The sequence below is a fragment of the Castanea sativa genome, chromosome 5 (genome assembly GCF_040712315.1).
Source record: "Castanea sativa cultivar Marrone di Chiusa Pesio chromosome 5, ASM4071231v1".
NCBI classification, from domain to species: Eukaryota; Viridiplantae; Streptophyta; class Magnoliopsida; order Fagales; family Fagaceae; genus Castanea; species Castanea sativa.
In genome coordinates this window covers 71,192,170-71,215,579 of record NC_134017.1, presented here as the reverse complement: position 1 = coordinate 71,215,579, position 23,410 = coordinate 71,192,170, and the positions used below count along the sequence as shown (strand labels likewise).

Here is a 23,410-nt window from a genome sequence, read left to right as displayed (position 1 = left end):
CAAAAAACAGCCCAAAGGGCTAACAAATGAGCTGGAAAATTACTCTCTTTTCACAAAAGAAAAAAATAACATCATCAAACAAATTACAAAGAGCTAAAATATTCTGCAATATTACATCAATAATTTGGAGGTTAGGTTATGCTGTAGGAAGGTGTGAAGTACACGAGCACGCTTAAAGTGTTTATCAGTCTCTATGAAATAATTATTTAATGGACACAATAGTAAATAAAGAAATTTATCACAACTTAGAATTTGAAAAGAAATGTGAAATTATAAATTTAGGGCATAACAATACATACAAGAAGTTCAAATTGTGGAATTTGTCGTGTAATTGAATAATTTACAATATTAATCGTTCCAAGTAGAACTCCTAAACAAATATGCTTATTGTAGCCTCAATTCACAAACCATTATCTTGGACATAATTCAGTTATTGAAGCCTCATTGTTAGCTATGCTGGAACTTTTGTCATTCTCTACTAATGTGGATGATACAATATTGCTTTGCATAAAATATGCAGGTTGTGTTGGTGTTGGAATTGGATCCAAATTTCCGTTAAGCATGAGAACAACAGAAGTCATACTTGGTCTGTCACTTGCATTTTCTTGAACACATAGTAGTCCAATTTTGATACATCTCAACATTTCAGTTATTGGACCACCTCTCAATGTGGGATCTATGAGATTTGAAGTTGTCTCCTCCCTCCAATTTTTCCAAGCCTGCAAAAGTAGTTCGTTATGCACAAACAAACTAATAGAAAAAGTTCGATTATATACTTTCCAATTCATGATTTTGTGTGTATAAAAAGGAAATGCCTACTCTATACTTTGTAGTCATACTCACATAGCTTAGAAGATACACTGAGTTTTCTCCATCATAGAAATGAGTGATTTTTTGTCCACTCAAAACCTCCAAAATTATCACACCATAACTAAAGACATCTGACTTTATTGAAAATTGTCCAAGCATTGCATACTCTGGTGCCATATATCCACTGCATTTCAATATTAACAAATCTATTTTCAATTTGAGAAAAGCCAACTACTAAAATCTAGTATATAAGACATGCATAAATATTACTTCTCATCAACTAATGCATCTTATTATACTTACTAGGTCCCTACAATTCTATTTGTACTGCCTTCAATTTGATCTAGTACAAACATTCTTGCCATGCCAAAATCTGAAATTTTGGGATTCATTTCTGCATCCAAAAGAATATTACTAGCTTTGAGATCACGATGAATAATCCGAAGTCGTGAGTCTTCATGAAGATATAGAAGTCCTCGAGCAATGCCTTTTATGATTTTGTATCGCCTTTCCCAATCAATATGTGCACGCTTCATTGGATCTATATATTCATGAAATTATATTCTTTAGTCATATACCATGAAATTCAAAAGAATTTATTATGATCACATAATATAAATTGAAGTAAGAATGTAACAATACCAAAAATGTTGTAATCAAGGCTTCTATTAGGCACAAATTCATATATAAGAAGTCTCTCTTTCCCTTCTAAGCAAAATCCAAGGAGTCTAACTAAATTCCGGTGTTGAAGTTTGGCCACTAATAGAACCTCATTCTTAAACTCAAAATCTCCTTGTTGAGAGTTTATTGATAGCCTTTTCACAGCTATCTCTTGTCCATTTAAAAGATTTCCCTGATATTATTTGCATAATGTGTAAATTAAAAAATTTAAGTTGATCACTATGATTGAATTTAAAACATTGATTTAACATAATTTGACAGAAACTTAATATCTCTCCATATCATAATGTTTTCCTACCTTGTAAACTATCCCAAATCCACCTTTCCCAAGTTTATTTGCATCAGAAAAATTGTTTGTCGCAGCTCTAATGGTGCTAAAGTCGTATCGCAGGGATTCCACACTTTGTATTCCTTCCACAGCTTTAAATTAAAAGGAAACAAGTAATACACAATCAAACGATTTAAGTACTTTCTTTAAATAGTAATATTTCTTCAAAGAGTCAAAACTATAGTAAATGTGTCTCCTATGCAAAATTTCTTTGCTATATATATATATATATTCGAACTATCAAAAGGACTTCACAACTTTCATACTATAAAAAGTTTGTTATTTAAAAGAAAAAATCATTTTAGAACAAGCATGTTCAGTGATATTGCGATAAGTACATTATCTCTAACTGTTTGATTTATATAGTAAAACACCTCTCAGATAAGTGGATAACATGCTAGCAACGTTGAAACTAATTGATTGTAAGTGACTTACTTTCAAAATTATCCTTTGACTTCTTCATTCTAAGAAATATGCAAGTACTGATAGTAAGCATCACAGCAATAACAGATGGAACGGCAATGATAATAGCAGTTCGAGCTTTCTTTCTCTCCTTTCCTGAGAAAACCAAAAGCGTCTCGTCAAATATATTTAAACAAAAAAAAAAAAAAAAATCATGTAAATTGTTGAATACAGTTATTCATCCGTCTGTAGATTGGTCCTACTTAACGAAATCATATCACGCAAATAGGAAATAAAGAAGGGAAAACGAGAGAGAGTATTGTGAAACATAAAATATGATTTACAACAAAAAGACAAATATATTTGTTAACGGCATATTACATGTAGTTGGCTAATCTTTTGACAAAACGCACTTTACTTATATTTGGGTAGATCTAGAATATGTTTAATACTTTAAAGAACATGTTGTTGAAGTCTAGTATTAAAGTTATGAAGATTGGACTAAGAAACAAGTAAAGAAAAAGTGTTCACTAAAGTTAGACAGATAGCTGGACACCTGTGGACACCTGCGGACAGCTGCTCGACACCTCTATCTATCGAGGTTTAATGAAGCTCAACAGTTTCTTGATCGATCGAGGCATCTATCGAGGTTACGGGAATTCAGATTTTCAGATTTGATTTTCGGCCCAAGTTTATGTATTTGTGTAGGGTTTTTTTTTCTCACAGCCCTAGACATATATAAGACTTATTTTAGAGGCCATCACATAAGAGAATACAAGGAGAACATATGCAAAAGGTGACCGAAACCTTATTTTCTAAAAAAAAAAGCTACTGCGTCTTTGCACCTTAGGGTTTTGTAACAAAGTGCTTCTTGATCTTCATTATTGATGAAGTGAAGAATTTTGTAACCAACATTCTTCTTTCTCAAGTTGGTGAGTGAGTCACGTACTAGGATTTGTGCAAAGGAGTTAATCACGTACTGAGATTCGTGCATCAAAGGGTAACATTCATATATTAAAAACTTCAGAGGTTCTGAAGCGGTAGAAGCTTTTTGCTATAAGTTCATTTACTGAGATTGTAGAGTCTAGGGACAAATGTTTTGTACTAAATTTGAAACTTCTCTTTATTATAGTGGATTGCTTTTCGGGAAGATTTTCCCCCAGGTTTTTTACTGTGAAACTGGTTAGTTTCATTGGTTTTCTTGGGTCATCATATCTTGTCTTATTTACTTTTCCGCTGCACTTATATTTGACATGATATTGACGTTTTTTTTGTTTTAACAAGTTTTATGCATAATAAATTTAATTAACAACTTGAGTTTAAAACTTGTTAATTCTATCAACTAGGGTCTAAATTTCCCAATAAGTGGTATCAAAGCGAGTACACTCTGATTGGATTAATTTCCTGAGTGTGATCCTTGACCCCCATTATCATGGAAACTTTTGGAGAATTATTAAAAGTCTTGAGCTTTTTAACTCAATTTTAGGAGAATCTAAATTCTTCTATATCCTTTAGTAAACATACTAGGACACGTGTCTTTTCATCTTCACGGCCAAAGACTCGTGCTGTGTGGGTGAGAAAGAACCTAAAACTTAATTGTCTTTTCTATTTCCCTCTGCTTTAATTCTTTCTATCTAAAGTAAGACTCTCTATGATTGATTTCTTATCTGCTTTTGGAATCATGCTTTCATGCATCTGCACCTTTCTATCATGCCTTCATGCATTTACATCTTTCTTTTATGTTCTCATGTTGTTTGTCTATTTTTGTTTGGTTGTTTAGTTTTTATTTTGTTTTTTTTCAAAATAAAAATAAAAGAGAAAAAATCAGAAAAATACAAAAACAGTGTGTGTTTGTGTACATCGGTTCTTGTGAGCCTTAAAATAGCCATTGAAACAGAGTTTTCTAAACTTTGTATCTCTTGTAACTTAGATGAGCATTATTATGCACAAACTAAGCAAGTGAGCTTTGTGGCTCTTTATTTGTGATGAGCAAGGTTAAGTGATTTCTTGTACTTAACACTCGTATCACTCTTTTTGACGATAAGGACTAGAAAATCCTAAGAGAAATGTATAAATAACAATCTCACCACTGTTACCTGCCAATCATGATATGACATCTATATGCTTCGACATAGCAAAAGTGCAATGTCAATGACATCTGTATGCTTCGGCATAACAAAAGTGTAATGTCAAAAACTTAACATAATTGGGTATTTCTTTTCTCTCCTTTGTATACCCATGCATAGTTTGCTTAATAAAAAGAAAATATGCAAAGAAAATAAAAGCAAAAAGAACAAAATGCTTTAAATATGATTGCAAGTGTGTTCTCTAGGAGATGTGGGAGTTATAGAATGTACCTCGAAGGTGATAATCCCCATCAAACAGTTATGATTGTGTGTGATTTAAAGTGATTTTCTCATATCTCAAATTGTCATAACATAGAGACACTTATGCATTCTTACGATGTTTTCACACAAAACATGCAATATTCTTTACTACTTTTGATACATGTGCAGGTACAATGTGAATTGGCCCTCACAAGGTTTACATATATTGATGTATACTCACTAAACTGTCTTAACTTGTTTTTGAAATATAAAATCGGTTAGACTTGTTTAGTGTGTGTGTGTGTGTGTGCGTTTTGGGATCCATGTGCTTAAAATTGTTGTTGAAAGATGATTTTGAGAATCTAATATGTTGATTGGATCATTGGTTGAGTTGCATGCGTGATTGCATTCACGTTTGTATTTTTCCCTTCTCGAAAAACTGCTTTTAAAAGCTAGCTCAACACCTCCTCGACACCTCCTCGATACCTGGCTATTTGTCGAGTTTCTTAGCTTTTTCTTATCGCAATCTCGACACCTGGTGGATCGATTGAGAAAACTTTTGTCCTCTCGATAGCTTCTCGACACTTAGTGGATTGATCGAGCTTTTATTCTCGTCTCTTTGCTTTGTTTCTCGACACCTTCTTGATAGCTCTATCTATTGACGTTGATTTTCTCGACACATTCCTCAACAGATGACTCGACACCTCTTGATCCATTGAAATCCTCTGCATGCATTGTTTTTCACACGTTTTGCATGTTTCTCTTATCTTGTCATTTATAGCATCTTGTTTCATTACATTTATGCATTTTTATGGATTCTTTGTACCCCCTTGATCATCATTGATCATCTTTATGTTTCTTGGGTGAAGCTTTCTAGCTTCTTATACCCTTTGTCAATCATGACCAAAAGGGGGAGAAATTGGAGAATTTGTGGTTTCTTTTTAAGATTCTACAAGTTAGGGGGAGAAATACATGCCTCTGTAAGGGGGAGATGTGTTTCATCTTGTTAGGGGGAGTGTTCACCTCCTTGTTATTGTAAGAGCTACTTTAGGTCTTGTGACCATGTTTACATACATTGTGCTTATCTTTGATATATATGTGATGATGTATGTTTTCTTCACCTACCTCTACATGTGTTGTTTCTTTTCTATCTTTATACACATGTTTCTTTATTTGTATGCAATATATTATTTCTACTTCACACTAAGATGCCTTGATGAGTTTTGTTTAAAATGTTTCAGAAATATAGGTTGTCAAAGTCTTCCATGCCATGAGCTCTCTTCTTGCAAAGTTTTTCAAGAGTTTGTGTTAAGGTTGATTTTATTGTAGTCAACAAGTGAGTATGAGTTAAGTGATTTATGACTTCTCTCATATGTTCATTTGTTTGTTGTAGTTTTGTCACGGATTGCCAAAGGGAGAGATTGTTAAGGATATATTTTATGTAGTTGGCTAATCATTTGACAAAACGCACTTTACTTGTATTTGGTGTGTTTAATACTTTAAGAACATGCTGTTCAAGTCTAGTATTAAAGCCATGAAGATTGGACCAAGAAACAAGTAAAGAAAAAGTGTTCACTAAAGTTAGACAGATAGCTGGACACTTGCGGACAACTGCTCGATAGCTGCTCAATACCTCTATCTATCGAGGTTTAATGTAGCTCGACAGCTTCTCGATCGATCGAGGTATCTATCGAGGTTACGGGAATTCAAATTTTTAGATTTGATTCTCGGCCCAAGTTTATGTATTTGTATAGGGTTTCTTTTCTCACAGCTCTAGACATATATAAGGCTTATTTTAGAGGTCGTCACATAAGAGAATAGAAGGAGAACATATGTAAAAGGTGACCGAAGCCTTATTCTCTCAAAAAGAAGCTACTGCGTCTTTGCGCCTTAAGGTTTTGTAACCAAGTTCTTCTTGATCTTCATTATTGATGAAATGAAGAATTTTGCAGCCAACATTCTTCTTTCTCAAGTTGGTGAGTGAGTCACATACTGAGATTCGTGTAAAGGAATTAGTCACGTACTAGGATTTGTGCATCAAAGGGTGGCGTTCATATATTGAAGAGTTCAGAGGTTCTGAAGCGGTAGAAGGTTTCTGTTGTAAGTTCATCTATAAGGATTGTAGAGTCTAGGGACAAAAGTTTTGTTCTAGATCTGAAACTTCTCTTTACTATAGTAGATTGCTTTTTGGGAAGGTTTCCTCCTAGGTTTTTTACTGTAAAACTGGTTAGTTTTATTGGTTTTCTTAGGTCATCATATCTTGTCTTACTTACTTTTCTGCTACACTTATATTTGACATGATATTGATGTTTGTTTGTTTTAACAAGTTTTATGCATGATAAATCTAATTAACAATTTGGGTTTAAAACTTGTTAATTCTATCAACTGGGGTCTAAATTTCTCAACAATATTAAACAAAATGGCAATTCTTATGCAAGTCTTGATGAAATTGTTATAAGATCATACTCAAATAAAAAAATTGGTGAATACTTTTTTTTTCATTTCGGAGATGAAGATTTGGATTTGATGCGATAGGACTATTGCACTACATAATTTTACCTTTAATGTGAGAGAAAGAAGTTTGAAAGGTAAAAAATTAAATTGTTAAACAAATTCTCTAACCTTGCCTTCCAGCACAACATAGAGGTATTTGCTAAACAATCACTGCAATCTTGCTCCAACAAACCAGGAGTGCACTGCACAAGCTCATATGTTGTGATGAAGTCCGGGGCGATTGGGGTTCCCGTTGCTAATTTGAGAGAACCACCTGATAAGCAGCTTCACTTCTCATGCTATCAAACAGTGTCTTAAACTTTGTCAGGGTCTTCGCCATTGGAGTCAGAGTAAAAGCCATTTTCAACTTCAATGTTTGAGGATATGGAGGAGAGAACGTTGAGGTTTGTCTTATAGGTACTGTTAGCATTGTAGTTACCTGACTGCCTAAAGACTATAAACATATATGGTATAGGAAATCTGGCTGGGCAGTGGCATGAGAAATAAGTCTGAAGATGGGAGATAGGAAGAAAAGTAGTGCTGAAGAAATCATTGTCATAAGTTAAAGTAACATGGTTAGAGTCATGCCTAGAAGCTTTATAGAGGAGGGTGAACTAGTTTGCGGCAATCAATTTTGTGTTGGTGCCACGCTCAATGAGTAAAAACTAAGAAGTATTTCATATGAAGAATTCATGTTAAAATTGGAAAATTCATAAGTTTCTTAGGATTAAATTAGGCTAGGAAGTTACTGATCCTTTTCCTATGTCATGTAAAGCCAGTCTTGGCCAGGACATGTCAAACTAAAATATTCACGGGTATATATATTATATTTTGCAGGCGTCGTGGAATGAATTTGGTCGATCATGCATATGCCTAACCTAACTCTATTTTCGAGAAGAAAGAATTATGTTAAGTAATTATTTGGTCAGCGTACGTGCTTTTAAGACTTTTTAGATCTGTTTGAATGTCGCTTATTTATTGAAAACTAAAAATTTATTGCTGAAAATACTGTAGCAAAATAATTTTTTTAAATGTATGAATAATGCTGTGAGATCTAAATTTACCTAGAAACTTGCGTTTTGCTGAGTTTGTTGGTCTATGAACAGTACCATAGGACCCCAAAAAAAGGCAAAACGCAGCACTAAAATAATTTCAGTGCTATGCAAGCGCACACTTTATTTCTGAACTCATGACATTTTTTTTTTCGGAATAAGTCAAGAAAAAAAAAAAAGAAAAAAAAAAAGCTTTTTAAAGCTAGAGACATGAAGTCTGCGAACACTTGATGGACCATTATTTTTCTAGATGAAATCAGACCCAAAACAGACTAGTAAATTAAGCAAATCCAAGCAAGGATGTAGGAAATTTTGAGTACTCCTAAACTCGATACACAAATCTCTTCGTTTTAATTCAACAATTACAATGGAGGAGTGAAAATTTAAATCCTAAACATTTTTATTGGAATTATTAGTATCAATTCAGTTACAAGATTCTTTACCTATACTTGGATTTTTTTTTTCCCCCTTCTCTAGGTGGAATTTAAAAGCAAGTCCCATGCTGATCAATGTAAAAAAAAAGACCCAAGTCGTCCAATGAATAAAAAATAAAAAAACTAAATTCAATCGTAGTTGAGCAAATAAAGAAATCATAATTTTACTTCTATTGTAACTTTGTTTTTTAACACTAGCTTGTCTAAGATATAATTACTATAAAAACCCATTAAGAGCATTTACATCAAACAAGTCAAAAAATATAGCATTTAGCATCTCGAAATATTACTTTATCTATATTAACACTCCACTTTATAATACATTTTTAACACTCCATTTTATAATACCCCAAATATTAAATGTTTTATTTTTTTACCACTTCATTAAAATATTATTTATTTGTTATTTATAATTCCTTTTTATTCTCCATGAGACATTTCTTTCTCTCTCTTTCTCTGTGTGTGTCTCTCTTCTCCAAGCAAAAATAACCAACCCACCCCTCATAGCCACCGCCATTGACCCTCATCACCCAAGCCACCACCCACAACAAACTCATTACCAACCACCGAATCAATCAACCCACACCCCACTAGAGAGAGATTTCACCAGAGAGAGATCGAGAAGTGGAGGCGAGCGCTGAAGCAATCGAAGCAACAGCTAGAATCTGCGATCAATGTCACCACCCATAACAAACCCATAACCAACCACCAAATCAATCAACCCACACCCACCAAAGAGAGATTGAGAAGCAGAGAAGCGGAGGCAAGCATAGAAGAAATCGAAGCAACAGCTTGAATTTGCGATCAATGTCACCACCCACAACCAACCAACAAATCAATCAACCCAAACCCACCAGAGAGAGGTTTCAAAAGAGAGAGCGAGAAGCGAAGGTGAGTGTAGAAGCAATTGAAGCAACAGCTTGAATCTGCGAGTCGTTCTAGGATTGAAGCCCTTAGCAAGCACCATCATCATGTGAAGTCTCGACGGCGCATTTGAGGATCAAATAGAAGTTCTGGAGCGCCTTATCACCCTACAACTCATAGCCTCAACATACGGCATAACCACAACAAACAACTACAACCAACCACCAAATCAATCAACCCACACTCACAACCCAAAGCCACCCCAATCAACTCACACCTACGACTAGGGATAGCCATACCCATTGGGTAATGGATATCCAACCCTACTCGATGCAAATGTTCTAGGTAATACCCGGTTCTTCATGAGTAGAGCTTAACTGGGTAGGGTATGGATATTACCCGAATTATTCGAATAGGGTATGGATATTATCCAAACTTGACCCGTTTTTAAAAAAAAAAAAAAAAAAACCCTAAACCTCTCTCATAGTCTCACTCACCGTCATTCACACTCAGACACTTTCTCTACCTCTCCTCATCCTCACCGACACTCTCACTCTCAGAGCTCTCTATTCTATGCCTCTCCTCACCGTCACTCTCTCTCTCTCTGTTTTGCACTTGGTCTTTTCTACCGCCCGCTTGCACAGGTAAATGACTCATTCTTTTCTCCTCCTTTTGCTAGTTTGGTTTCAAAAGAAAATCGTTTTTGTGGGTATCTGGGTTCTGTTGCTTATTAACTTTTGTTTACTTATATAGATTGAATTTGTCAACTAGTGTGTGTTAGATTTTGGTTTTAGAGTTTGAATTCAACTGGGTATGTGTCGAATTTGGTTTTTGATTGAATTTTATCAACTAGGTATGTGTTAGATTTGGTTTTTGATTGCATTAAGGTGTTTAATTCTATATGGGGATATGTCTATTTATAGAGAGGAGTGAATCTGTCTAAGTTTTTTCACAAATGAAGCATGTAAGACTTGGTAATTCTTCAACCATTTTCAATTTCTTGTTCAATGGCTGAACCTTTCTTTAAACACTAATAGTCTGTACTCTATACACATTTGAAAAGCAATCAAATTGGACAACTTTAATGCTATTTTGTAGTTTTCGTGTTGCTTTTGAAAAACCACAAATTAGCCTTACGTTCATAGTATAGTTAAGTATGACCCATATAATTAAGTATGCTGGGGTTGAACTAATCTTATTGACCTCATCTTATCTCTCTCTCTCTCTCTCTCTCTCTCTCTCTCTCTCTCTGTGCAATTGCCCGCAACATCCTCTGCCTCAACCCCAGCCCCACAGCCCCCAACTAGCACGACATCAGAATCACAATCGTTGTTTGGAGAGGAAATTGAGTCCGTTCCGGTTGAGAATCCACAACAATGCACTAAATGAAGAACAACTTTAGACATATGGAATCATTTTAGGAAAAAGAATATTGACGGGTTAGTTAAGGCCCAATGCAACTACTGTGGAAGACTTATGGCTGGAGCAAGTACATCAGGGACGACTCATTTAAAACTGCATATAGCAAAAAGTTGTCCAAGTGCTCCGAGGGAAGTAACAGATATTAGGAAGTAAGTTCTTGTCAAACAACACAATAGGACAAGTAAAGGGATCTTAAGCCCTAGTGTTCTTAATGAAGAGGATCAGAAGGCTTCAAGGAGGGATCTTGCTCGAATGGTCATTTTGTATGAGTACCCTCTTGCAATCATTGATCATGTTGGGTTTTGGGATTTTGTTGGTGGCCTTCGGCCAAATTTTAAGATAGTAGGAAGAAACACATTGAAGTAAGATATCAAAAAAAATTATAATGAAAAGAAGCAGAAGACTATGGTAGAAATTGATAAGAATGCAAGTAAAGTTGCAATCACAACGGACTTGTAGACTGCAAACAACAATAAGAGGTCATTCATGGTAATCACAGTGCACTACATAAATGACTCTTAGACTTTGGAAAGCTGAGTTATAAGGTATTTTTTTTTCTTTGGGTTAATTTTGTTGTACTAGTTTTTAAATTCTCAAGCAAGCTTATTAACTTTCTGCTTTCTTTAGTTAACCATATTTATGTTTATTTTTTTTAGGTTTATTCGTATGCCATCTCCACATGATAAGTATTCTCTTTCTAAAATCCTTTCGGAGTGTCTTTTTGATTGGAACATTGATTTGGAGTTATCTACCATAACTGTAGATAATGCTAGCAACAATGATGGCATGATGAAACTTGTTTCGAATAAGCTTCAAGCTAGTTCACTTTATTTAGGTGAAAAATTGTTGCATGTGTGTTGTGCAACACATATTCTGAATTTGGTTGTTCAAGAGGGTTTGAATTTAATTGGTAATGGTATTGAGAAGGTTCGAAGTAGTGTATATTTTAGGACATAATCGCCAAAAAGAACAGAATTTTTTGAAAAAATATCTTGCCAATCACATATTGCAAGTACTAAGGAATTGGTACTTGATTGTAGGACTCGTTGGAACTCCACATATTTGATGCTTTCAACTGCCTTGATTTATAAAGATGTATTTCCCTGCTTATTGTGTTGTGAGCCTCAGTATCAGTCTGCTCCAACTAATAGGGATTGGGAAGTAGCACAAATTGTTTGTGAGAAGTTGGGTTACTTTCATAAAGTTACTGAGTTGCTTTCTGGTACTGCCTACCCTACGGCTAATCATTATTTTCCTTCGTTCTTCCGGTTGAAGATGAAATTAAATTAGTGGCTTTCAAGTGAAGATGAGTTGGTTAAGAAAATGGTAGCAAAGATGTTAGCTAAGTTTGATAAATATTGGAGTGACGTTCATGACATCATGAGTTTGGCTATTGTTTTAGATCCAAGATATAAATTGATGTTATTGATATTTTATTTTAATAAAATGTACGGTAGTAAGGCTAACAAAGAAATTGACAAGGTTAAGAACCTTCTTTTTGAGTTATTTGCGGAGTATGACATAGAAAACATTGATAGAGGAGTCATTTTTTCTCAAGCTTCATCTTCTACATCTACATCAAGTGCTACACATGAACATGATGATACAATGAGGGACTATGATTTGTCTATTAGTAATGCGACTACTAACATAGGCCAAAGGATTAGGGATATTATATCGGAGTTTGAACTTTATGCTAGTGAGAAAGTGTCCCCTAGAACTGAACAATTTGATGTTTTGGGTTGGTGGAAGCAAAATGGTAGTAAGTATCCTACCTTGGAACACATTGTAAGGGATATTTTGGCTATTCCTATGACAACAGTTGCCTCAGAGTTGGCTTTTAGCACTAGCGGGAGATTGTTGAGTCCACACCATAGCCATCTTCATCATGATACCTTAGAAGCATTGATGTGTAGGCAGAGTTGGTTATGGAGCAAACTTAAAGGTGTACATGCTACCATTCAAACCGTTCTTAATGATTATGAAGAAAATGAAGTGGAGGAAAGTCATACCATGGAGCTTTCAAACTAATGGACAGGTATTATTTTCCTTGATTTTGGTCTGTGTTTGGAAACTAGTACTTTAGCTTAGGTAGAGTTAGAATGATATGCTAATTAGAGAGAGGCGTAATGCATGCTACAGAAATCTGAACATAGACCTAAGTTTGTTATACATAAATTGAATAATAATTATTGAAGTACATTTTTTATACATAAATTGACAAATTCATAAGCTCAAAAATACAAATTTGACGGGTCTTGCACTATTAGTTGATGTTCCAAGGGATAAGAACATTACTGGTATGTTCTCTGTTTACCTTTGTTACCTTTGTTTTCTCCGTTGCTTTTTTTTTTTTAAGAACTCTTTTTGGTGAATTTGTGGTGACTGCTGGCAAATTTTTGGTATTCACAATGTAGGAAGCAACTTTAAGAAGACGTGGACTTTGCAAAACATAAACCTAAGTTTTGATGCAATTTTACATGTTGATCTTCACTACCATGGAAATAGTAGTATTTAGTGATGATAGTATGTAATAGAGTTTAGATGACTTTTATTTAGTGTACATGGACCTTCATGTTAAGGGATTTTGTAAAATTTATTTTAGGAGTTGGCATTTGCTTGACAAACAACTGAAGAGGTAGAGGAAAATATTGCTCAGTTTATCTAATAAAATTTCAATCTGTATCTCAAATTCTGTTTCCAACTGTGCTATAAGTTCACAAGTGGCTACACCATCTGTGATATGGAATTTTTATATTCTAAAATTGTGGATGAATTTTTAAGTTATGAATTGGATACTTTGGATCGTTGATATTACACAATGAAAGATCCCTACTTGCAGATTTGTTCTTTTACATCACTAAATGCCCTTGACCAGTATGTAAAATGATTTTCATTGGTATCAATGTGTTACAGAGTATTATTTATTGTGCCAAACTTTACTTCTATAGCCTCATGGTGTTTAAGAGGTTCTTAATTCTAGTTAATGGTAGCCCTGCTAATTTTTTCTCAAGTTCTAAGGGACTAAGATAAGGAGACCTGCTGTCTCTGCTCATGTTTATTTTAGATATGGAGGTTTGTAGTGGAATGATAGATAAGAAAAATGTTGGTTTTATGATGGATGGGAGGAACAAGGGTTCTTTGACTGTTTCTCACCTGTTATTTGTTGATGATACCACAATTTATTTGTGATCCAAATTGGCATACATCAGATTCTTGCAATGTTTTTACATGCTTTGAGGCATTGGCAAGTTTGAGGGTGAGCCTAAGAGTGAGATGGTACTCTGAGGGGGTCGTACTGGAGGTGGAAGCTTTAGCTACAGTGTTACACTTTAGGTGAGGTCACTGCAGTTGGCTTATTTAGGTTTGCTGTTGGAATCTTCATTTAGAGTTCATATTGCATGAAATCGCACTGAGAAAATGGAGAAGAGACTAGCAGGGTGGAAGAAACTATATCTCTCTAAAAAAAAAGAAGCAGATACAAACTAATCAATAAATTTTTTTTTTAATTTTTTATTGATTAGTTTTTTTCCTTTTTAAGATAAAGCTATTGGTTAGTTTTTAAGTTAAAATGATTTGGATTAAAAAATAATAATAAATGGGTTTCGGGTAGGGTATGGATATCCATGAATAATAATTCGGGTAAGATTGGAGTATGGATACTAATGGAAATTGATATTCGGGTATCCATGGGTAAACTATTCGAGTAGGGTATGGATCGGGTATACCCATACCCTACCCATGGCCAACCCTACACACGACCTAGGAAAACCACCCAAGGCTATCGAAACCCACCCACAGACTTGACCCAATTCTACAACCCAGACCCGATTAACCCACACCCACAACCACAAAATCACAAAACAACCCAACTGCTGTAATTGTGGTGGACAACCTCACCTTCTTCATTGGTTATGGAGGCTTGCTGAAGGAGTTGAGTATCGGCAACCATTCGTTGATGGTTTTTCCTGAGAGGATCTGGCGAGTGGAGACAGGGTGGGCCAAGGGGATCTTGAAGAGTGCAAGCCACGGTGGCTCCGATGAGGTAGGCTATCACTAACCTCAGTGAGAAAGAGGGAGGCTGAGAGAGATAGAATGGCAGAGAGAAAGAAAAATAAAAAGAGACCTGGAGAAAGAGGGTGACAAAGAAAGAGAAAAAAAAAAAATATATATATATATATATAGCAATTTGCTAAAGTAAGGTGTTAATTGTAACAACTTTTCAGATTTGGCACCTTTGATGTAGAGCATGTTTTAGTGTTTTGAGTTATGAAATAGCATTTTAACACTTTTCACATCTTTGATGTGAATGCTCTAATAGACTTATTGTAATATTGTAAAATAGCTGTTAAAAATATTAGTTTGTTGTACGTATGTTGTGTAATTGACCAAGAGGCCCATATGTGGGCTCACTAACACAACAAAAATAAGAAATAAAACAAGGTAAAAGAGGGATAGAGATCAGGTAAGGTATTGCACTTGATATAATTATTATGAATGAGTGAGGTTTAAAGTTGAAAAGAAATAACATTAAATCTCAACTGTTGAATAAAAAAAAGAAAAAAAGTTATAATAGTAAAAAATATTTGTGAGAGGAATGAGGGTAATTACACTGGGTGAAATATTTTAGCTATTGTATTGGGTGCAATTCCCTAAATTTTGATTCGGAAAAGAGAGTTAGAGAAAATGTTAAACTTATATTTTGATTTGCTACAAAAAGACAAATTTATTTAACAGAATGACAATTCTTATGCCATGATGCCTGATGAGTCCATAAAAATCATTAATTTCGTACATCTTAATGGACGGCCATTGCTAGGGGTGTGCAGTCAAACCGTCAAAAATTGGTGGGTTGGGTTACAAAAATCTTTTTGATAACGGGTCGAGTTGGGTTTAGGTCATAAGATTCCAAACACACCAAACCCGACTTGATCCACCCATATATTTAATATATATATATATATATATATATATATATATATATATATATATATATGTTTATTTAAAATATATTATATAATTAATAATTTTTTTAAAATAACTAACTATTTCTATCCTATATAAAAACCAATTAGTTCAGACAAACTCTAGTAAATTACTATTGTTGTTTAGTCTTTAGTGCTGTTTGTCTTTAAGGAATTACATTGATACTAATCTTTGAGTTTTTAAAATATATTTATATTTATATTTTTTTCTACTCAATTTAATAAAAATAAAAATAAAAAATTTGTTCAACCCATGGGTTCAACCCAACCCGATCCAACCCGACCCGCATGGGTTGGGTTGAACTTATTTGATGGGTTGGATTGAGTTGAATTTTTTTTTTTGACCTGCCATGGTGGGTTGGGTCAAAAAATCCTCTTAACTCGACCCAACCTGACCCATGCACACCCCTAGCCATTGCATCATTAGCAAGCCATCAAAGAAAGATGAATTACCGCTCAACACACTCAATAACGACCATCAAATGTCTTAAACTCTTATCAAGACAACAAACGTTACAATCAAAGTAATAATCACCTTCATTTATATACAACAACTACCTAAGTCACCTATAAAGGAGACAATCTATCTCACTTTCGAAGTACATCAAAAATTACTACAAAACTACTATTTATATACGAAAAATATAGGCTGTTACTGACTCAAGCATTGGAGGCTCTCCATTGGGCACAACTCGATGGTCTCTTCGATCAACTCTCTTTATCTTGCAGATGTTATAAGATCGTCAAAAACTCTAGATTGGACGAGTGATCTAACTGAAAATTTTTGGTTTCATAATGACAATTCTTAGGCCAATTCTTATGAAATTGACATAAGTCAATATTCAAAGTTCAAACAATAAATAAACAGAAAAGTCCAAAATCACTATTTCTGTATTGTGGAGGCCCATCGCCCATGTGTTGTGAACTGTAAGAATGTATTTAAATTTTGTGTCATTTTTCGATGCCTATAATATTTCTCTAAGAATAAAAAAAAGGAGATAATTTCTTTTTACCTTTTGTAGGAGTAATTGTCGGAGAAGGAAGAGAAGACGCAGAAAGTGGTGGTGGTGGCAATGACACATAAGCTGTAACGTTAAAAAAAAGGGTAGGACTCAAACCTATAATTACAGCTAGATGTATAAAATCTCTCACCTTTAGTTCCAACTAGGAGCGGACCTAAGATTTCAAGCTTGGAGGCTGAAGTATAAGGAGAAAAAAAAAATCTAAATATGTATCCATATAGTACTAATAAACTATCAAGTAAGATCAATACACAAAATTACTGTTTCTTAATGCATTAAAATGCAATTATTTACCAATAGAGACAAAAAATACAAAAAAATATTGTTTCTTAAAAGCATTAACTGTCACAATATATATATTATTTTCATAAACCAAAACTTACTTTTGCTACTTTAATATAGTATTTGAAATGTCTTATACAGTAGTGTTTTTGGTATTTTAAATACTAAATATTTACCATTTAGATCATCTAATGCTAGTACTTTAATACTGGGCTGACTGATAATTTTTATTTTTTATTTTAAAACTTTGTTTTTGTTAAGTTTTCAAATTGAGTAATTGCTAGTTGGATTAGGCTAATTAAAAGGGAAGGAGTGTAACTTTTTGGAAGAGTAAAACATAACTCTAGAAAACATATGTATAAAATCTTTTAAAAAAAATCTTTTTTTTTTCTTTGCGCCAGGGGGCCGGGGCCCCTTGACCCCCTGTGGGTCCGTCCCTAGTTCCAACACAACTTCGTGGAATGTTTTGATAGATATGACCTGAACGGTCACTGCAGGCAGCTTCGAACAAATCTGGAGTGCACTGTGCAAGCACATATATTGTGCTCAAGTCTGAGGCGACTGAGATTCTCGTTGCAAACTGGAGATGCGGCTTTACTTTTGATGCTATCAAATAGTGGCTGTAGTAGCTCGTACCCATTTAAGTCTGATACGCTCTTAGTGTTAATGAGTGCCAAAAATGGCCGAGTTTCCATGATGCCAAATATGTAGCGGTTTGAGAAGCGTAACATGCAATTGTCATTCCATCCTATTGCCTCCTTCTTATTTGGGCAGAGTTGCGTGAGACGATATCTAGAGTCATTGAGGCAACTACGACAAATGTCTGGCTTAACATCTCCTCTACAAAGACCAATTGCATAGACCCCCATTAGAGAAACTATAAAACCCATTTTCAATTTTCTTGTTGGAGGAGATGGTGGAGAGAACATCGTTGAGGTTTGCTTCGTAGGTACTGTTAGTGGTGTAGTTACCCTTGTTTAAACAGGAATATGGTCTAGGAAGTTTGGCTGAGCAGTGGCTTGGGAAATGAGTATGAACAATATGAACAACTCACTGCCATGTGTTACGTAACATGGATAGATTAATGCATAGAAGCTTTATGAAGGATGGTGAACTAGTTTGGGGCAGTCAATATAGAGTTGGTGTTATGATCAAAGAGTAGAAAGTCTATGCTCTGCAAAATTCATTGCAAAATCGAAAAGATTTCTTTTTCATAGGATTAATTAGGCAGGAAGCCACCGATCCTTTTCCTAGCTATGCCATGGTAGCCAATCATGGCCAGGACTTGTCAAACTTAAATATTAAAGGGTCGTAGAGTGAGATTTGGTCTAGCATATCTACTTAACTCTGCCTCGATACAATAATTATGTATAAGGCATTATGAGTCCATTTAAATACCGTTGAAAATTAAAAATATTGTAACAAAATAATTTTTAATTGTGTGAATAACGTCATAAAACCTATTTTTAATGAAACTTTTGTTGAAAAAATAGATCTGTGGGTCCCGTAAATAGTGCACAGGACCCAATGGAACTCAGTTTATGCTCTTCTAAAAAAAAAAAAAAAAAAGTGAAACGCTAGACGTGGAACACAGACTCAGCCTCCAAACGAGTACAGAATTTAAAACTTTTTTTTTTCAAAAGTGAATACCGGGTCTATAAGTACACATTTCTCGTCATGACTTTTATGTTTGCGCCTTGCCAGTGATTGTATTTGCACCTAATGTTTCAATCTTTTGTGTTGGGAAATTTAAACCTTGATTAATAGAATTAACAAGTTTTAAACCCAAGTTATTAATTAGATTTATTATGTATAAAACTTATTAAAACAAACAAATATCAATATCATATCAATATCATGCATAGTGGAAAAGTAAATAAGACAAGATATGATGACTCAAAAAAACTAATAAAACAAACTAGTTTCACAATAAAAAACTTAGGGAGAAACCTTTCCGAAAATCAATTCATTATAGTAAAGAGAAGTTTTAGATCTAGTACAAAACTTTTATCTCTAGACTCTACAATCCCTGTAAATGAATTCACAGCAAAAACCTTATACTACTTCAGAACCTCTGAACTTTTCAATATATGAACGCTACCCATTTGCACGGATTCCAATACGTGATTTACTAATAATGCACGGCTCTTAGTTCGTGACTAACTTACCAACTTGAAGAAGATTGTTAGCTGCAAAGTTCTTCACTTCGTTAACAATGAAGATCAAGAAGCACTTGGTTACAAAACCCTAAGGTGAAAAGATGCAGTAGTTTCTTTCAGAGAGATTAAGACATCGGTCACCTTTTGCATGTGTTTTCCTTGTATTCTCTTTTGTAATGGCTTTTAAAATAAGTTTTATATATGTCTAGGGTTGTGAGAAAAAACACCCTACACATACATGTTAGCATGGGCCGAAAATCAGATCTAGAAATTCTAATTTTGTAATTCTCGATAGATACAACTGTCGAGCTATCTGTCGAGATTCATTAATTCTTGATAGATAGTATTTATCGATCAGCTGTTGAGAATTTGTTCAATTTTAATGAATAGTTTTTCTACACTTATTTCTTAGTCCAATCTTGATGACTTTAATACTTGATTTAAACAACATGATTCTTGAAGCTTTAAACCTATCCTAGATCTACCAAATTTCAAGTAAAGTGCATTTCATCAAAAGATTAGTCCATTCTAAATGACATATGTTCATAATAAATTCTATATATGTTCTAGCATTTTGAAACGAACAATAAATAAATAATTTAAGGCAGTTAAAGGATAAAATATTTGGTGAAACTGAAAAGTGCGGAACCACGACAACGACTTTTGATCTGCTGAAGTGAAATTAAAAAATTTTAAAAATAAAAATAAAAAGAAAACTTTACCTTTCGGTGTTGGAGGCGGGGGAACAGGCATTGGCGTCGGCGCCGATGTGTTACTCGTGAGATAAAACTCGTAACTTTCAAACCTAGCAATACAACTGGTAAACAAAACTCTTCCCCCTTGCTTTCCACTCGGCAGATACTGTATTGCTAAGTCAAGGCAGCTGTTGCAATCGTAACCCGACAGGTCCGGCGTGCACTGGGCAAGTGTGTACACATTTTGCAGCGCTGTGAAATTCGCTTGTTTCGTCCCAAACTTCTTTGCCCGGGTACTAAGATTTATAATCCCACTTGCCAAATTGTTCATTGTTGCTCTCACTAGCTGATCAAACCGGGTTTGGTCCGAAATATTTTGTGTGTTATACAAGATTCGGATAGGATCGGTAACCATGCTGCCAAAGAAATACTGGTCAGAGTAGCGTAACATGCATTCGTCGTACCAACCCACGGCTAGTCTCTCCGTGGGACAGCGCTGGACTATGTCTTTTGTTGCGTTGGCGATGCAGCTTTGGCAGGTGTCAGCGGGGAGGTCGCCGCGGCAAAGGAAGAGGCCGTATACAGTGTCGACGGAGTTCCCGACAGTGGCGTTGTAGAATTCAATGTTGCGTGTGGCGTTGGATGAGAGGTAAGTGAGGAGGTTATTGAGATTGGATTGGTAGGTACTGTTGGTGGTGAAAGTGGTGGTGTTTGGACAGTTATGATAGACGTAAGTTGCAGCGGCCTCAGTTCTGGTATGGCTGAGGAAGCTGATCAGAAAGTAAAGGACCAAAAGGGTCATGCGCAGGTTGAATCTGCAAGGCCGAGGCAACCCCATTATCATGATTAACTCAGACTCTTGTGCTTTTCGCACCGTCCTGCAATGTTTTCTATAGTAAGAAACATTTGCACAAGGCCGTTCCAACAAATTTCCAGGAGGAAGGTGGTATATTTAAATGGTCATTTTGGTCCTCACATAAATAATATTTAACTATTATTTACTATCATAATTCCTTTATAACAAAAATCTATATTTTTATTTTGTAATATGTTTTTTTTTTTTAGAAAAATGCTAAAGATATAACAAATTTTACTAAAAAAAACTTTCTAACATTGTAGAAATGAATGCGATTAGTGATACTTCAAGAAGATAATAAACAAGTTTTTAAATGAATGATATTAGGAATATTATAAATTTTACAATATAAGACTTACAAGATGTATCATTAATCACAACAAATAATTCAAAAATGCATTAAAAAGGAATATTGACATTCACATATTATATTAATTGTCACATCAATTTGTAAAGCTTTCAAATAAACTTAATAATATTTCTAACATCTATCTAAACTATTTCTTGCGATTAGTGACACATATATTTGTAAAGAAAAATGATAGAAATACAAACTCTTTTACAAAAACTTTTACAAACTAATGATGTTGTGAATGATTATAGATAAATAAAAAAATGATGTTATCGGTGGGCTCAGATGAGAACTAGTAAGAAGTTATTCACAATAATAGTTTGTAAAACTATAATATTACTCTATTTGTAAGACCCATGTTTTTAAAGTTGTCTCTAGCATTACTCAATACTTTAGAATTTTTTATAAGTAGAAAAAAATTATAAAACTATTTGTTTTCTTATATCTCTATTTTTTTTTTAAATATATTAATTTTTGCCCCAAAATTTGGGGTCTTCCTCTTATGGGCCTAGGCTGGGGCCTAAGTAGCCTAGGACTGGGACTGACCCTGCACAAGGGGCTGAATTAACATTTAACAATAGCTAGTCAACAAAATAATAAGTCAAGCCACCTTAATCTTTTTATTAATTTTTCCCCACGAATTTGTTGTCATTGTGGAAAAGTCGAAAGAGTAACGAAGATGACAACTCTTCACAAATCTTACGATTCGGTGGATGGGGACAGAAGTGAACCGTCGGCAGGGGTGCTTCTGTGGGCGGCATTGTCTCCGTTGGTTGGTCAAAGAGAGTCACGTCTAGAAGTTTAGGTGTAGCAGCAATTGCATAGAAAAATGTAATTTAGGAGACCATCTCATATCATCTCACAAGTTACCTAAGTTATATTTGCATCTAACCACGTGAGCCATAATGTCATAATAAAATAAAAAATTTCCTATAATTTTTTATTCTATTTGATTTTTTTTTTAAATTAGATTTTAAAATCATTATATATTCATTTTAAGATTTTTAATGTAATTAAGATTTTTTTTCTTCCTTAATTGACATAGAACAGACAATATAAGCTTTTCATGAACTGAAAAACTGCAAAAATTTACACAAGAAATTCAAAAAGTATAAAAGTGTTTTAGTGAAAATCATCAATGCCTGTAACGAAATTGAGCGAAAATTGGCAACATGAAGGGAAAAATCCCAGCCGCATTTCACACAAATTCCTTCACTAGGCCCTAAAATCCTCTTCTTCTTCTTCTTCTTCTTCTTCTTCTTCTTCTTTTTTTTTTTTTTTTCTGTTTTTAGTTATTTTTATTTCCGTTGTAACTTTTAATTTAAAAATCAGAATAATTTCATAACACTTTCACAACAAATCTTAAGTGACAAGTTGTTACTTGCTGTTAATAGTGGGTAAAAATAAGTAATTTCAATAGAAGATTCAAATTAAAATCAATAACAAACTACCACTTACGATTTATTTTGAAAATATTGTGGATGTTACACTTATCAAAAAGAAAATACCCAATAGATGGACAATTCCTCAGCCTATGGTCATCCAAATACACTAAAAAATATCCAGATTCTCGTTAATCACATTCCAACTCACTAGAGAATTAGAGATCAACATTAAAAACAAAATAAAACAAAGTAAAATAAAATAAAAATGTCTTTGTTACTATGTGTGTGCTATGCACTTGTCCCTTGCTCCACCAATCACCTTGTTGTTAGCTCATGGTTGTCAACTCCCTATCCCAATGGCCAGCCAGAATTGTTAGAATTTAGATCCTTGAAAACGCATATTGTTTAACCTAATTTAGAGTGAAGTTGTTACTTAGTTCAATTAAATATATTTTGGTTAAACAAGTATCAATCATATCAAAACAGAGGAAAAGTAAAGAACACAATGATATGATGACTCATGAAAACCAATGAAACAATCCAATTTCAAGATAAAAAATCTGGGAAGGATTTAACATAAACAATCCACAAGGACACAATTCACTCAGATAGGTTCTTTAGTTATTTGATATTTAGTGTCAAAAAAATGGAAATGTAGACTCTCCAATTTATACCTACCAATATCTAGAGTTTTAGGGGTTGTCTGGTACTAGATTTTAAACAACAGTTTTCAGTATTTAAATACTGAAATACGTATTTCAACAACACCTAAATAACGATACTAAAAATCTCTAACCAAACAGACCCTTAATCCCTACCAAAACTAATATAGCTTAATGTTAGGCCAAACAACCCACTTCC

At 34.2% G+C, this 23,410-nt stretch overlaps 1 protein-coding gene and 1 pseudogene across 1 annotated transcript; both read right to left on the bottom strand.

Moving 5' to 3' along the window:
• Positions 1-410: 410 nt before the first annotated feature.
• LOC142635716 (cysteine-rich receptor-like protein kinase 29) lies at positions 411-19,207 on the bottom strand (annotated as a pseudogene).
• Positions 19,208-19,816: 609 nt separating this feature from the next.
• Positions 19,817-20,842, bottom strand: LOC142635715 (putative cysteine-rich receptor-like protein kinase 9). Its single transcript, XM_075809830.1, has one exon. The coding sequence runs from the start codon at positions 20,798-20,800 to the stop codon at positions 19,817-19,819; it is 984 nt and encodes a 327-aa protein (XP_075665945.1). The 5' UTR covers positions 20,801-20,842.
• Between the last annotated feature and the right edge of the window lie 2,568 nt (positions 20,843-23,410).

Excerpts from the sequence above, each read along its gene's own strand:
- LOC142635715 (XM_075809830.1), bottom strand. The coding sequence starts at position 20,800 with ATGATAATGGGGTTGCCTCGGCCTTGCAGATTCAACCTGCGCATGACC.